Source organism: Rhinolophus hipposideros, assembly GCF_964194185.1.
Source record: "Rhinolophus hipposideros genome assembly, chromosome: 15".
NCBI classification, from domain to species: Eukaryota; Metazoa; Chordata; class Mammalia; order Chiroptera; family Rhinolophidae; genus Rhinolophus; species Rhinolophus hipposideros.
In genome coordinates, this window is record NC_138061.1 from 43,002,765 (window position 1) to 43,017,548 (window position 14,784).

General features: G+C 41.2%; 1 protein-coding gene across 2 annotated transcripts; it reads left to right on the plus strand.

Moving 5' to 3' along the window:
• Positions 1-254: 254 nt before the first annotated feature.
• On the plus strand, positions 255-11,712 carry NRBF2 (nuclear receptor binding factor 2). Of its 2 annotated transcripts, XM_081074662.1 has the most exons (4): positions 255-497; positions 5,409-5,493; positions 9,092-9,132; positions 10,194-11,712. In XM_081074662.1, exons 1-4 carry the CDS (start codon positions 468-470, stop codon positions 10,902-10,904), a joined length of 867 nt encoding a protein of 288 aa, XP_080930788.1. In that variant the 5' UTR covers positions 255-467; the 3' UTR covers positions 10,905-11,712. The 2 variants fall into 2 exon arrangements, with proteins under 2 accessions (XP_080930788.1, XP_080930789.1); XM_081074663.1 differs by lacking the exon at positions 5,409-5,493 and having other exon boundaries at positions 299-497.
• Positions 11,713-14,784: the final 3,072 nt, after the last annotated feature.

The following is a 14,784-nucleotide window of genomic DNA, read 5'->3' on the forward strand; positions in this document are numbered from 1 at the left end:
CAAAGCAGCGTGAACTTGGGTCGAGTCCCGCTGGAAGGAAATGGGAGAAGTCCGGTGCAGAGGTCGGGCACTTGAAGTTGCCACCAGGCGACACCGCCTCCCCTGGCGTCAGAGGAGCCTTCAAGAAGCTGCAGGTCACTTCTCGCGAGACGAAAGATCGACGGCGAGAAAGTGTGCGTCAGGCCGTGACCCGCCTCCCCTGAGCTCCACCCACTCGCCGTCCTCACTCCCACCTTGAACTAGCCGCATGTGACGACATGACGCGTGCGTGACCGTGGCGCAGGGGGCGGGCCCGGGGCGCCGGAGCAGGAAGTGGTGGGGTTATTACTCCCTCTGCCCCCTCCGCTTGCTCCCGGGGCGCGGAGAGGGGCTTGTGTCTCCGCAGCTGCTTCGGGCTCCCCTGCTGTCCTCCATGTGCTTCGGCGCCGTCGCTCCCCTTCCTCCGGCCGCCTCTTATTCCGGGGTCTATGGAAGTAATGGAAGGACCCCTAAACCTGGTGAGTGGCCCGCAGAGGGTCGCGTCCGCTGTCGGGCGCCCTGGCCTCAAGAGTCCGGTCTGGTCGCCGGAGCGCCGCTGACCGTCTGGGCCAGGAGGCGGTTTGGGCGGAGGTGGTCCTGAAAGCGGGGGCCTGAGGCGGGCGTGGCCCCGCGGCGGCCCCGGGCAAGCTGGCCCAGAAGGTGCCCCCCTCGGGGATCCCTGGGAAGCTCTCGCGTCCGTTTCCCGCCGCCCCCGGGCGCCCCCGCCGCAGGGCTCTAGGCGAGGGGCTTCCATCAGCCGGGGCTGCCACCTCCTTCTCAGGCCGAAGGAGATGCCTCCAAGCGCCACGTAACCACCTCCCTGCAGCCTGGAGAGGCACCGAGACCTGTCCGAGCAGAAACGGTGTGTCATGCTGGTTTTACCTTCTCCCACGGAGGGTCTGGTACCTGAGCCCCCCACTTTGGATCGCTGGATGACATCCCTTCTCACCCCTGTTTCCCCCCTACGTGCAGATGCATAAACGGACAGTCTCCCCTTTCCAATAAGTTGGAGACAGCTGGAGAAAAAGACAGGGTCGTCCCAGTGGTTAGCTCAGTTGCATCCCTTCAGTCATCATGAAAAGACGGTAGATGTTTGCCTGCGAAAAAGTGCTGATGGCCCACGGACTGTGTTTTACTATGTCCGTCTCCCTCCCGGGCATGGGGGGCGTTGTGTCTAGTCCAGGCACTGTCGGTGTTGGGATTTAAGCAGCAACGAGAAACACACGTTCTTGTTCTGACTGCCCACTGCATCTTCTGGTTTCCGCGAAAAGCTACCTATTTTGCATTCGAAGTCAGATTACTTGAGGTTGCAGGCAGAAGGAATTTTTAAGAGTCACAGGTTTGAAATTCAGTTGCACTGGTGGGACTGGTTAAAAGGACGTATGGAGATCTAATTTCTCAGGTTGCAACTCTAAACCCTAGGGTCGTGGAAGAGCCCTGGGTTGGATTTAAACCCTTCCATGGAGAAGCAGTAGAGCCTGCTGATTTAAGAGTATCGATTCTGGAGGTGGACTGCTTGGATTTGAATTCTGGCATTGTCACTTAAAAGCTGAGTGACCTTGGGCGAATTAGTTGACCTCTCTTTTTTGGTTCGTTGTGAGAGTTAAAGTAGCAAATGGGTGTAAAAGGGCTTAGAACAGTACTTGGTACATAGTACAATGTAAGAGTTAGCTATTACAATAACCAGAGCATGAAACCCTTAATTTAAAATCTCACTAGTAAAATAAAGGTTTGGACTTGTTGAGCTTAAAAGGCCTAAGACTAGGACCTAAAAGCTGTGGTTTCCAAATGACTGATGGTGCCAGGTTAGCTGCTCTGAGAAGCACCTCCCAGTTTTATTAAGTTGAGCCCTGCCCCCGTTGGTAAGAGTTGTTTACACTTAAAAAGAATTGGATTAGATTTGTGAGTTTTTAAAAACCAGGGAAATACCTTCCACCTTTCTTGTGTTTAAAGTGACGTATAGTTTGCAGTGAAATGTAATGGACGGCTCAATATTGAAACTTAACAGGAATATTATTAGAAATAACCAGCAGTTTATAAAGTGCTTCAAAGTTCAAGTGCCCATGCAAAATAGCTGTTGGTTTAGCTCCAGTTAGCTTCACTTGATTTGGCAGCAGGCTGCAGCATAACCCCAGCCAACTGTCCCACTAGTGTGGTAGCTTACGAGAAGACTGAAACTGGGTGACAGCTGTAGATGGAGCTGCGGAATCACCAGTTTAGAAACAAATTAGATAAATGGTGGTAATACTTATCTTTTTATAGAGGAGAATTTTGAATTGAGTCTTTTTAAGCAGGCTAGCATAATTCGATAATCCAACCATAAAATTTGTGGGCAAGTATTAGAAATCTGGCCTCTTGAATTCTTAAACCGTTTGAGATTTGGAGGACCTGAGTTCTCGCCAGCTGTTTATTGGACAGTAACACTGGAGCAGAAATTAATGTTTACCCGAATCATTTTAACTGTGCTTGTAAGTACCAGTGACAGGCCTCTGAATATGTTGTCACTCAGTTTTACAACACTGAGGTTGCTTGAAGACTATCACATTCTTTTATGTGAGCAGATACCAACTTAGATTTTCAGTTGATTCAACATGAGAAATAGTTCTCATTGGTATGATTTAATGAGTGCCTTTGAAAATCTCAGTAGTATATATAGTCTTCTAATGACATAGTGTAGTCCAAATTGTATGAGGGCTATTATAGTACATAGATTTATAATCGTGTGCTCAGAGCATCCTTGGAATTTAGGAAGAACTTCCCCGGTTTACAGATAAATAAGCCTAGGCTGAGAGAAATTAAGCAATTATGTCCATTTTTTAATAGGGAAAAACTACAGCAAAAATTAGTGTATATTTAGGCATTTATTTTGATATACTTAATTTTGGCATTGTGAGTGTTGGTACCCAGTGTCAAAACTTGTGAGGTAATTTCTAGTTCTTTGGTTTGTTTGTTGCCCTTTTGGGAAGTGATGTCAGACCTTAATTTATACATGACTGTTGTTCATGCTTTGCTTACCTACTCTGCAAACTCAAAGGAAAGGGTCCATGTGACTGCCTGGCCATAACTGTATACTGTGTGTTTGGCTCTTAAGCGTGCTGAGAATGTTTGTTGTGTAACTGAGCTTCCCTCTCGAGTGGTTAGTTCTTCTCATCTGAGAAAAGGAATTAGCTATCATGATCCAAAGAATGGCCTTGTACATATCTAGAATCTTTGTAACAATCCTATGTTAATTCTATTGGCAATGAGATCTTTAAGGTTAAATATATATGTATATATATAAAAAGGCTGGTTGAATTCCTTATTGCCTTGGAAATTTCAAGGAAAATTCTCCTTTGTCACAAGCTAGGGCTTGGCTTGATGGAAGTACTCTGGGGAAAGACAGTAGAACACTAAGACTTATCCAGCAATTAGTAAGTACTAAGGTGGCATCAGGCATTTGTATGTATATTATTTGTTTTCTTAGTGTTTGAATCAGTGTTTGCTCATTTGTTTTGACTGTAACTTACAGTGAGAAGTTTTTACAGTATGACCACAAACGTATAGATTACTACAGAGCTGCTTCATTGTGGATGTGCCTCCTCCATTGTGTAAAGTGCAGGAAGCCTCATAAATTTCACCCAAAACAAAAAACTAAACTGAATCTTTTTATTTGATGCCATATGTACACATATATGTAACCACACACATGCATGTGTATGTATGCTGCTATATTTGATGCACTCTTATTATTTACTGTTGGATTTTTTTGAAAAAATGCTGTTGTGAGCCACTAAATTGATTTCCCAGCTCACTAGTGGGTTGTAGCAGTATCCCGTAAGTTGTCTTCACGGCATATGGTCGTAGTTATGAAAAAAAGCAAGCTAAACTGGAAACTTGAGGAAGAAAAAAAGATGCAGCAGAGTTGTGTGGGGGAAAAATTGATCCTTAGACTTACAATCCAAAACAGGTTCCTGGACTGCTCTAACACTTGAGAAGTTATCGTAAGTTTAATTGCATTACGTTAGACGGTCAATTCAGTACTTATTGTTAGGAGATACTACTTGCCTGTAGGAGACTCATCAGTGGATGAATGGGTAAAGAAAATGGCGTGTGTGTGTGTGTGTGTAATGGAATATTATTCAACCATAAAAAATTAAAGGTTTCATTCTTTTTTGTGATTGAATAATATTCCCACCTACAAACACATATACATACACATGCCATTTTCTTAACCCATTCATCCAATGCTGGACAATTAGGTTGTTTTCGTATCTTGGCTATTGTAAGTAATGCTGCAACAAACATGGTGCATATATCTTTTGGAGTTAATGTTTTCATTGTATTTGGACAGGTTCAGAAGAGGAATTGCTGATCATGTAGTAGTTCTATTTTTAATTTTTTGAGGAACCTCCATACTGTTTTCCATAGTGACTGCACCAATTTACATTCCCACCAGTAGTGCACCTGGGTTTCCTTTTCTCCATATCCTCCCCAACACTTGTTTGTTGACTTATTGCTAGTCATTCAGACGTGTGAGGTGATAACTCATTGTGGTTTTAATTTGCATTTCCCTTATGATTAGTGATGTTGAGCATCAATTCATGTAACTGTTGGCCATCTGTATGTCTTCTTTGGAAAAGTGTCTGTTCAGATCCTCTATCCATTTTTTAATCAGATTGTTTGGTTTTTTGCTATTGAGCTGTATGAGTTCTTTATATATTTTGGATATTAACCCCTCATCAGATACATGGTTTGCAAATATTTTTTTCCCATTAAGTAGTTTGCCTTTTCATTTTGTTGATGATTTCCTTTGCTGTGCAGAAGGTTTTTAGTTTGTTGCCTTTACTTTTGCCATCATATCCAAAAAATTATTGCTAAGACTGCTGTCAGTGAGGTTACTATGTTTTCTTCAAGGAGTTTTATGGTTTTAGGTCTTACGTTGAAATCTTTAATCCATTTTGAGTTAATTTTTGTGTATGGTGTAAGGTAGTGGTCTAGTTTCATTCTTCGTCATGTGGCTGTCTAGTTTTTCTAAAACCGTTTATTGAAGAGACTGTCCTGTCTCCATAGTATATTCTTGTTTTGAAAGGAAGTTATTAAAAATCAAGAAGATACACATATTGAGTAACGTTCTATGATTTTAACTCTTGCTTAATCTCTGAGGAATGGAAGAATGTGGGTCACTGAAGGAGTTAAGTGCCTGGTGTTAATCTTGATGGTTTATGAGTAGAACTGAGAGTTGCCAATTCTTTCAGATACTCTATAATTCAAGGAACTACCATTAGATTTCTGTTACAGATATAGCTGTAATGGTTTGATGTGTGGCAACAAACAGCATTATTCATCTTCTTAGAAGTTTTTCTAAGTGGTCTTTTTTCTGACTCGGGAACTTAAGGATGTTTTTCTTCTAGGCTCATCAACAGAGCAGAAGAGCAGATCGTTTATTAGCTGCAGGGAAATACGAAGAGGCTATTTCTTGTCACAAAAAGGCTGCAGGTGAGTATTCTTTTTAAGAAATACTGAGTCCAAAACTGCAGGGCAATTTCTTTTCTCCGCTCTCTCTCAACACTTTTTATAAAGAAAATCATAGTAATAATGATGTGTTATTGCCCTGCATATACAAGGTTGACACTATTTACCCACTGGAACATCAGCTTGTATTATTTTTTAAGTGTATTGGATTTCCTAGCTCCTTCTGACCCAGTCTTCTTTCTAAACCATGCAGATTGCATATGCTATATTGGTAAATGATTCCTGGACACAGCTTTTTGAGACTGAAGATCCCTAAAGACAGAAATGATTGCAAGAAGTCTTCCAGTTCATCTTAGTTATAGGAAAGGAGTCTGGATTTCAAATCGTTAGCCATTTTGGGTTCTGAAAGTAAGAAATAGTTTAATTCCAACCAGTTAATTTTCACTGAGTTTCTGTTTTCTAAGATGTTGATAATACAAAACCCATCAAAACTCTTTCCTGTGGTTTTCCTTTAGCTTCCCTTCTGAGTATTTCATCTATATAATCATGCTTGTAGCATCATGCTGATGATAGCTTTTGTTAGGTATAAAATTTAGAATTGACTTCTTATCAAACATCTAATTTTATCTCAGTCACACAACCTAGCGTATGTCGAACTCAGAAGTAGGTCTCAGGGTCTGTTTTGCACAGGTTTCTGTTAGCTGAATAACAAACCTAAAAGCTTTGGGGAAGGAGGTATTTTATTTATGCTGTATCCAAAATGGGTATAACCACCCTATAATCTTTCTGCTAGAGGAAGGCACTTTTCTTTCAAAGCCATGTTCTTTCCTGGCAGTGTCTGCCCCTCCTGTGTTAACCTTACTGCTAAAATACAGACCACGCAGTGGACACTGGTTTGGATAAGTCCTCTTATGTCAGTGATTTTTGCCTGTAAGTTAGTGGTTTTCAGAGAAAATGTTGAGTCTTATTTTTAAAGAATTAGTTTTGCAATTGAAGTGTACCCCTTCCGCTATAGGGCTGACCACATAGTATGTACTCTGTAAGTCTATGTGAATTTTTATGGTTTTATGGGCGCCTTATACAACATTAAACTTGGTAGCTAGTGCTCTTTAAACCTTTCATAAACCATAGTTTGTTGTGAACCAAATTGTACATTTGTAGTCACGATAAAGAAAAGACAATGTACTACACTATTTAAGAAATCCATGTGTGGATGATGCCACAGTGAAATGACACCTTTAGTTAAATAACCCAGAGTGGTCATAGTTACACATATATAACATACGTCAAAATTGGGTGATTTGCATAGGTTGTGCTGAGCAGTACGATATTCTGAATATATAAAAGGGAGAAGAGTTTCTTTTATTCCTAACCTACGTCCGTCTTTATTTGAAGACTTAAAACTAATGTTGGGCTTTAAACGCCTCTCCCCGCTTTCTGTGTATCTAAATTCTGTGACATTCTCAGGAGTAGAAAAGATAAAGGCAGCCTGTTGGATCCATTAGCTTTAATTATGGAGATAGAACTTAAGTGTGATTAGTTAATTCCACTGAGCCAATTTGATTTGGAGTTTAGACTTGGTTAAAAATAGTCTTGTGTTGTGTTCCAGAGTGGAATTGTGAATGCAGTGCTGCTTTGAAAATTGATGTAGTTGCAATGAGCTCAATGTTTCCTAAATTGATTGACATCTTTGGGAGGTATGGATGTAGACTTATTGTGAGAGGAAGGGATTTAGTATTTGGAAATCATTTTAGAGATCATGACAAGGAAAGGTCATCATCTGAGAAAGACTGATAGGAAGGAAAGCCTGAAATGTGAAAACTTAGGGCGAAGGATGGGGCCTTTGTCAAACCATCAAATGATCAGAGGAGATTCTGAGACTGAAAACTTAACTCAAGATTATTTAGCTAAGGACTCAGCCTGTATACTTTATAGTGTTCTGATAGTGTTTGTTTTGTAGATGTGTTGAATAAAGAGGTTACTTGCTTTCTCTCTCCTTTAGGGGAAAGATAGGATCTACTCTTGAGGCAGACAGTGGCTGAATTAGATGAAATGAGCATATGAGCATTCATTTAACAGATAAATTGAGATACCAAATCTCAGAAGAAAAAAGCTGTCTAAATGTGGGAGGAGGAAGTGTTCAGATTTTACCACCCTATGTTGAAAAAAGGAAAGGTTAAGAGGCCACAAACTCCCAAGGATTCAGCATTGTTAGAAAAGTCTATTGCTTTAAACCCTTGATTAGCAGCTGTAACTGGATTGGTATAATTCTCCCTTATCAGTCTAATTGCTGTCCAATTCCCTAAGTGGATTTCATTTGTTTCACAGACAGCTAAAAAGAGCAAAAACTTAAATGGGAAGTTGATAATAGCCGTTAACAATGCTTAGAACTCAAAATGAACATTTCAGATGAGCAGATTTTAGAGTACAGTGTTTATATATATTTGGTTGAAAACAAGTATTGACCTGACCTTCCCATGAGACTGTAGTGAAATGAAAATGATTCAGAGCAGATCAGTCTTTGTCATTCAAAGGCAACATTTTGCTGTTGGGGAGGGAGCATCCAATTAAACTGTGTTCTAAAGACTATTGTAGAACCTGGCAGACAGGTTCTACTATAGTCCCAGACTTAAAAATAAACAGATGAGGAATCCATACAAGATCAAATGTGGAAGGACTGGGAGTATGGCTCACAAATTGCACCATGAGTTCTTGCATATTTGATAGAACTTAGCCTTAAGCTTTCTAGCAGTCAGCTCAAAGAGGAAAATTATGGATTTTATAGTGACAATTTAAATTCAAACAAATTAAGTCACCTAGGACCTGATCCTAAGATCAGAAGGAAGTTTATTGAGTTACTGACCACTTATGGTCTTCATCAGTGACATTAGACTGTCCTCAACAACTTGCTTACAGTAAGTAAATAACTCCCTAATTCATATCAAACTGATGGAAAGCTCAGAAACAAGTCAGTAAAAGTTTTGGGAGCTGCCGGATGGCTCATTTGGTTAGAGCGCGAGCTCTGAACAACAGGGTGGCCAGTTCGATTCCCACATGGACCAGTGAGCTGCGCCCTCCACAACTAGATTGAAGACAACGAGCTGCTGCTGAGCTGCTGGAGGGGCGGCCAGACTCAGTTGGTTAGAGTGGGAGCTCTCAACAAGGCTGCCGGTTGAATTCCCACATGGGATGGTGGGCTGTGTCCCTTGCAACTAAAGATTGAAAACTCCAGTTGGACTTGGAGCTGAGCTGCGCCCTCCACAACGAGATTGGAGGGCAACGACCTGACTTGGAGCTGATGGGCCCTGGAGAAACACACTGTCCCCCAATATTTCCCAATAAAATTTATTTAAAAAAAAAATTCTGTAGGAGGCCAAAACGATATTTCCGGCATTCATTCATGTGGGGCATTTTAAAGAACAAACTGCTTCAAGATGGATTAGGGAATATCTGTATCTGTATTTGATTGGTACCTTGTTTCTTTTCAGAAACAGGTAACTGTGTAGCAGAATGGCTCCTAAGGATCAGTTCTCTGTCATATGAGGAGTATTAAAGCTCTTCCTTTGATTTGTTAATTACAAAATGACACTCATATTAACGTGCCTCTTTTTTTGTAAACCAGCCTATCTTTCTGAAGCCATGAAGCTGACACAGTCTGAGCAGGTAAGGCACTTTCTTAATATTTATAAGGGTTGGAAGATTTTCTTGTGAAGACTTGTGTATAGAATAAAGCATTGTGCACCTCTCAGAGCGCTGTAGTGAGAATACACAGCATGGGCAAGGCCAGAGTACTTTAGAGAGGGAATCAGAACTAAATGAACCGCTGCTGATGTACCTACCAGACACGGTGTGCAGAAACTTCCTGTTTTCCTGGTGGTTCCTCATAGATCTGATTGCCCACTGTGTCCTCTAGAGACACCTCCCAGGCCTTTCCTGACCATCAGAGCCCGTTTGACCAGGAGCTTACAGTAAGCAAGCAGGCAGGGCAAAGGAGAGAAACCAGTTGGCAGTCCCTTTGCTTGTCAAAGATAATTTAAACCCGGACTTGTCTTTTCCTGAATTTGTAAGCAGTTCTGGTACTTTGAAATGTTTCACCAATGGTCTAAATTGTGTTTTGTGTTTGGGGAGGGCCTGCCTAGGTTTTTCAAATACCTTTATCCAAAGATGATTTCCTGATTATAAAAGTGGCAGGTACGTACAAGGTACGCAGTAAATGTCTAATTGAATTAAGGGGATCCTTTCTGTGAGAGGATATCCGTGGCAGGAAAAAATGCCAGTTCCTCAAATCACCAAGAGAACTTCCAAGTTGTGTTCTATGGCCTGCACTTCCCTTTCACTGTATACAACTACTCGTGAGCCACACAATACAGACGTGAATTGAGCCTTCTGAACACCCTGTTGACAAAAAGACTGTAGCTAGTTGTAGAATTAATGTCTAAAGAGGAAAGTTTTCTAATTTTAAGCTGAGTACAAATGGCATTGCAGAGGGTTAAGGCACATTTTGAAAAGGTCTGATTCAGTGTGTTGATTTGGAGTAGGACTTTGACTTCCTGAATGAATGGTGTTTTCTTAATGAATTAAAATGTTAGCTCACCTAGAAAGACCTAGTTACTTTGAAAAAGTGTTAGTGGGTTATTCAGAAAGGAGGATCTTGGAATAGTATTTTCTGAACATTACTAAAAAGACTTAAACTGTTAAATTGTGCCTTTCCTTCTGTGTAATAGGCTCATTTATCACTGGAACTGCAAAGGGACAGCCACATGAAGCAGCTCCTTCTCATACAGGAGCGATGGAAGCGGGCCAAGCGGGAGGAAAGACTGAAAGCCCAGCAGAGCACGGACAAGGACGCAGCTGCCCAGCTTCAGGCCTCTCACAGGCCCTCTGCGGATGAGGCAGAAGGCCAGAGCCTCCTCCTCTCTCAGAAGTACAGCCCTTCTACCCAGAAACACCTCCCTGAAATTCAGGGGGTCTTTGACAGGGATCCAGACACACTACTCTTTTTACTTCAGCAGAAGAGTGAGCCAACGGAGCCATGCATTGGAAGCAAAGCCCCAAAAGATGACAAAACAATTATAGAGGAGCAGGCAACCAAAATTGCAGATTTGAAGAGGCATGTGGAATTCCTTGTGGCTGAGAATGAAAGATTAAGAAAAGAAAATAAACAACTAAAGGCTGAAAAGGCCAGACTACTAAAAGGCCCAGTAGAAAAGGAGCTGGATGTAGATGCTGATTTCGTAGAAAAGTCCGAGTTATGGAGCTTGCCGCCACATTCAGAAACTGCTACAGCCTCTTCCACCTGGCAGAAGTTTGCAGCAAATACTGGGAAAGCCAAGGATATTCCAATACCCAATCTTCCTCCCTTGGATTTTCCTTCTCCAGAACTTCCCCTTATGGAGCTCTCTGAGGATATTCTGAAAGGACTTATGAATAATTAAAATGGAAGGCCATAGAAGAGGTGAGATGAGGAAATAATACAGATAACCCAGCAAAAACAAAGGTGGGGGAAAACCACACGCAAGGGTAATCCCGGAGATGCTTCACCATCTGGCGTACTGTGGAGAAGAGGCACTGCCAGGACTTGGGGAACAGTCACTGTGAAATACGTCGGATTTCTGATTTACTGACTTGAGCTGAGGATTCCAGACTTGGCAGACACTAAACCCTCGGAGGTTCACTTTCTCCTGATACAAACCAAATGGCTACCTGGAATAATTTTTTCAAGCAACAGTTATTTTTCTTATCTTCAGGGTTAAAATGCGTAAAAGTATGTTATGTGTAATTAATCTATAATGCCATAAATGATGATGCAAAACCTAAATAATATGGTGGCCGAGGGGCGGCCTTGGATTTCAAACATGCTTTCTATCATGCATTGACTGTATGCATTGTTATGCACATTTCGTGTTTAATGAGGTGTGTAAGACACACCTTTCTAGATGAAACTCTGTGTGCCACACTTTGCACTACTCATAACATAATGATAACCTCAAGACTATCAGGAGAAATATTTAAATTTCCATTTTATGAAGAACCAAATTATTAGTTACGCTTTTTTAAAAAATTACCAGTTTACATAATTAATCAGGGTGCATTTTAAGTTCTAACTTTTTTTTGTTTATTGTATAATGCATCATTTGAAAATACCAAGGACATATCCTTTTGTTTTTAATGATGCATGAGTGGAAGTAATGCTAGTTGGCAGTATTTGATTGTAAGAAATCAATAAAGTAATTGTGTTTTATACCTTTGTTGAATGTGATTGGTAGTTAAAAAGGAAGTTTTGTATGATTTCTTCGTTGCAAATTTTGAATATGAATTTGAAGAGATTGTGTCAAATGGTTACTTCGGTCTGTTCAAGATTTTTCTTAAGTGTTGTGTAGTCAGTTTCCCCACAACTAGGGTGAAAGAGAACAGGGAAGTTCCTAAGGTCTAAATAAGTTCCCAACCTTTACCTTGCCCTAGTACATATGGAAAAGGCTCAGGGTGGAGGCCGCCGTCCCTTGGCTGGGGTACCTGGCACCGTCAGAGCACGGACCCCGACATAGGCTGGCTCCCCTCTGCAGAGTCTCTTGGTGTTTGAGGGGGCGTGGGGGCTGCAGGGAGAGGAGGATACAAGGGAAACATTTGGGTAGAAGCCACTGGCTGTGTTTCAAGCACAGACTTAAGTGTGTTGTGTGGAGTTGTGGGAGGGACATCTATGGAGGACACCATGCTGCCTTCCCTGCGGGAACTGCAGTGGGGTGGTGGGTAGGGTTGGACTCACGTGTTTAGTGATAAAACGAGAAATAGGATAAGGTGAAGTGACCATGCAGAGGTCACACTTTTTCTTGTGTCATCTTTCTACAGATGAAATACAAGTGGACTAGCTTCTTAAAATATCTTGAGAGAGTTTGTTAAAAGTTACGTTAATGTGTCCGTCTCAGTGTTGTAGAATATTTTGCTTGTCTAATCTTCCTTATAAAACTTCAGATTTAAAAGTTATGCCAAGAATAAACTATTATTAGCCTAGCCATTTCTCTTTAAAAAATGAGCTTTAAGTTTTGATACAGTGACATGAACGTTTTCAAAATCATGCTTTTTCTGCCATTATCTTCCCTCCTCCCCCGCCTTGCCCTCCCATTCCTGTTAGCAGTTTGACATGAATTTTACAGGACCCTGTTCTATGCATTTCCACTAACAAATGCATGTTAAATGAACTATGTCATTGCCTTTGAAACTCTCATTCACACTGTTTAGTACTCGTTTAATCTGGTTTTTAAGTTTGAGTCTGTTAATAGAACGTATGTGCCTTGTGACCAAGATGACATGGTACCTTTGCAACGTCCTAGCACAATGTCATCCATAGAGTACTTCAAACAAAACACATTTGGCTTATTCAACTGTAGGGCCTAGCCTCTGGGCACATGGCCCCTATCTCCTGGTTGGGGTGTTTAGGTGTTCTGTGTCTCCTCTGTCGAAGGCACTGAATGGGGTTTAAGAATAGCTTGCTTCCACTAAGGAACAATGCATTATGCATGTGCAGAAGCTTAGCAGGTCTTGTCCTTCCGTACTCAGTGGTGGCCTCTTGCTACTGAACCCAGATAATTAGGTGGGTGTTAAAAAGGCCAGAAAGGATAGTCCTGAGTTCTTATTTTCAGCTTCTCAGAGTGACAATAAAACAAACATTTCCTTCAGAAATCAAGTAGTATGTAGTAACAATCTGCTATACTGCCATGGTAACCACAAGTAATCCATACTTTCTTGAAACTATGCTTAAGAGAAAAGGGAACAGGAAGGAAAAATTTTCAAGAGTTCATTCACAGCCATTGTTTGTCCCTATTGTTTTATCAAGGTAATTGAAATAATGAAAATATTTTGCCTTCAGGTAAGTGAATTCTAAATGTTAAATACATTTTTTCTGCTTTTAACATTTTCTAGGTACTTTTTTGTTTTAATACATTTTGGATGCCACAATTTTTAGGGAGTTTAAGATCTATTACTTTACATGGAACAAAATGAGGCCAAGAGGTTATAAGTTACGTGATTTTACACCAGACTGGAAGCAGAGCCAAGAGTAAGGAGATCTGACTAGTAGTCCTATGCTGTTTTTTTCTGGGCCACATTGGGGCTGAATTGTCTAGTTTTCCTACTGGGACCAAGGGACCTGGTCATTCACGTATTTTCAGATACACATACCACTGCACCTCAGCTACTCTGCTTCCCAAGAAGTTGGAAATCACCTGGTGAAAGTTGAGTTCATCCTTACACAATTGTACTAGGTTGGTGCAAAAGTGAATGGTTTAAAAGGTTAAAAAAAAAAAGTTTGCAAAAACCGCAATTACTTTTGCACCTAATAAGAAGCCTAATGTCCATTTTCTAACCCTTTTCCTTTGTAGGAAGTTGTGATTAAGTTTTGTTGTTTTATAAGATGGAAGATGAATAGCGTGAGGCAGTCTGCCATAGGGTGTATATAAATACTTACTTGAAGGGTCAAGACACGAACTAGTAATAACGATTGAATCGTTCTAGACCCATATGCTGTCCACATAAAGATCAAAAGTGATCTTTAGTGTCTTTTGTCATAATCCCAGTGTGGCCTAATTGGAGACCTCTGCGGGAGCAAGTGGCATGGCTGTTTAAAAGTTTTTTCAGATTTGTTTATTTTATCCCAGCTGGAATCGTCCTTTTTGAGTCAGTGGCTTGACAAACAGTGCCATCTCATGGATGGTGAGGAACTTGGGTCAAAGGCAGTGTGATGGGCTAGTTGCAGTTAACAAGTCCGTACCTAGTTGGTCACTAACATTTAAATACTATAGTATTTAGTAAATATTCACATTCAAGAGTGGTTTATAGCTATGTGTAGGCAAAAAAAAGAAACCCTCGATTTAATCGGCATAATCCGAATGCAGTCACCAGATTATTTAATGAACCACCTTTGCCACTAAAACTAAAGTAGCCAGTGTAGTCCTCAGGGAAGGAGTAACAGGCATGAAGATGGGGAAATGGCTCGCTAGGGAGACAACAGCGTGAACAGTCATGGAGTCAGAAATGGGGAGGAGGAACTGTAAGCTTGGCCAGAATCAGACCACGGCAAGATGACATTTGAGGGAAGCTCGTGTGCATTTTCCTACCATTTACTAAAAGTGAGGGGACCAGGGTCAGGTCATGGCCTTGAGAAATGAAATATATTTAGAATATACTCTCAAGGTTAGGATTGCTCAGCGAAAGGTCCTAGTGAAGCTGGTACCCGTTTTGGTGATTCTTAGTTTACTTCTCTGTTGTGACACTAAATTGGAAAAAGGGCAGGCACTCTTGCTATGAAAGGACAGAAGGTGA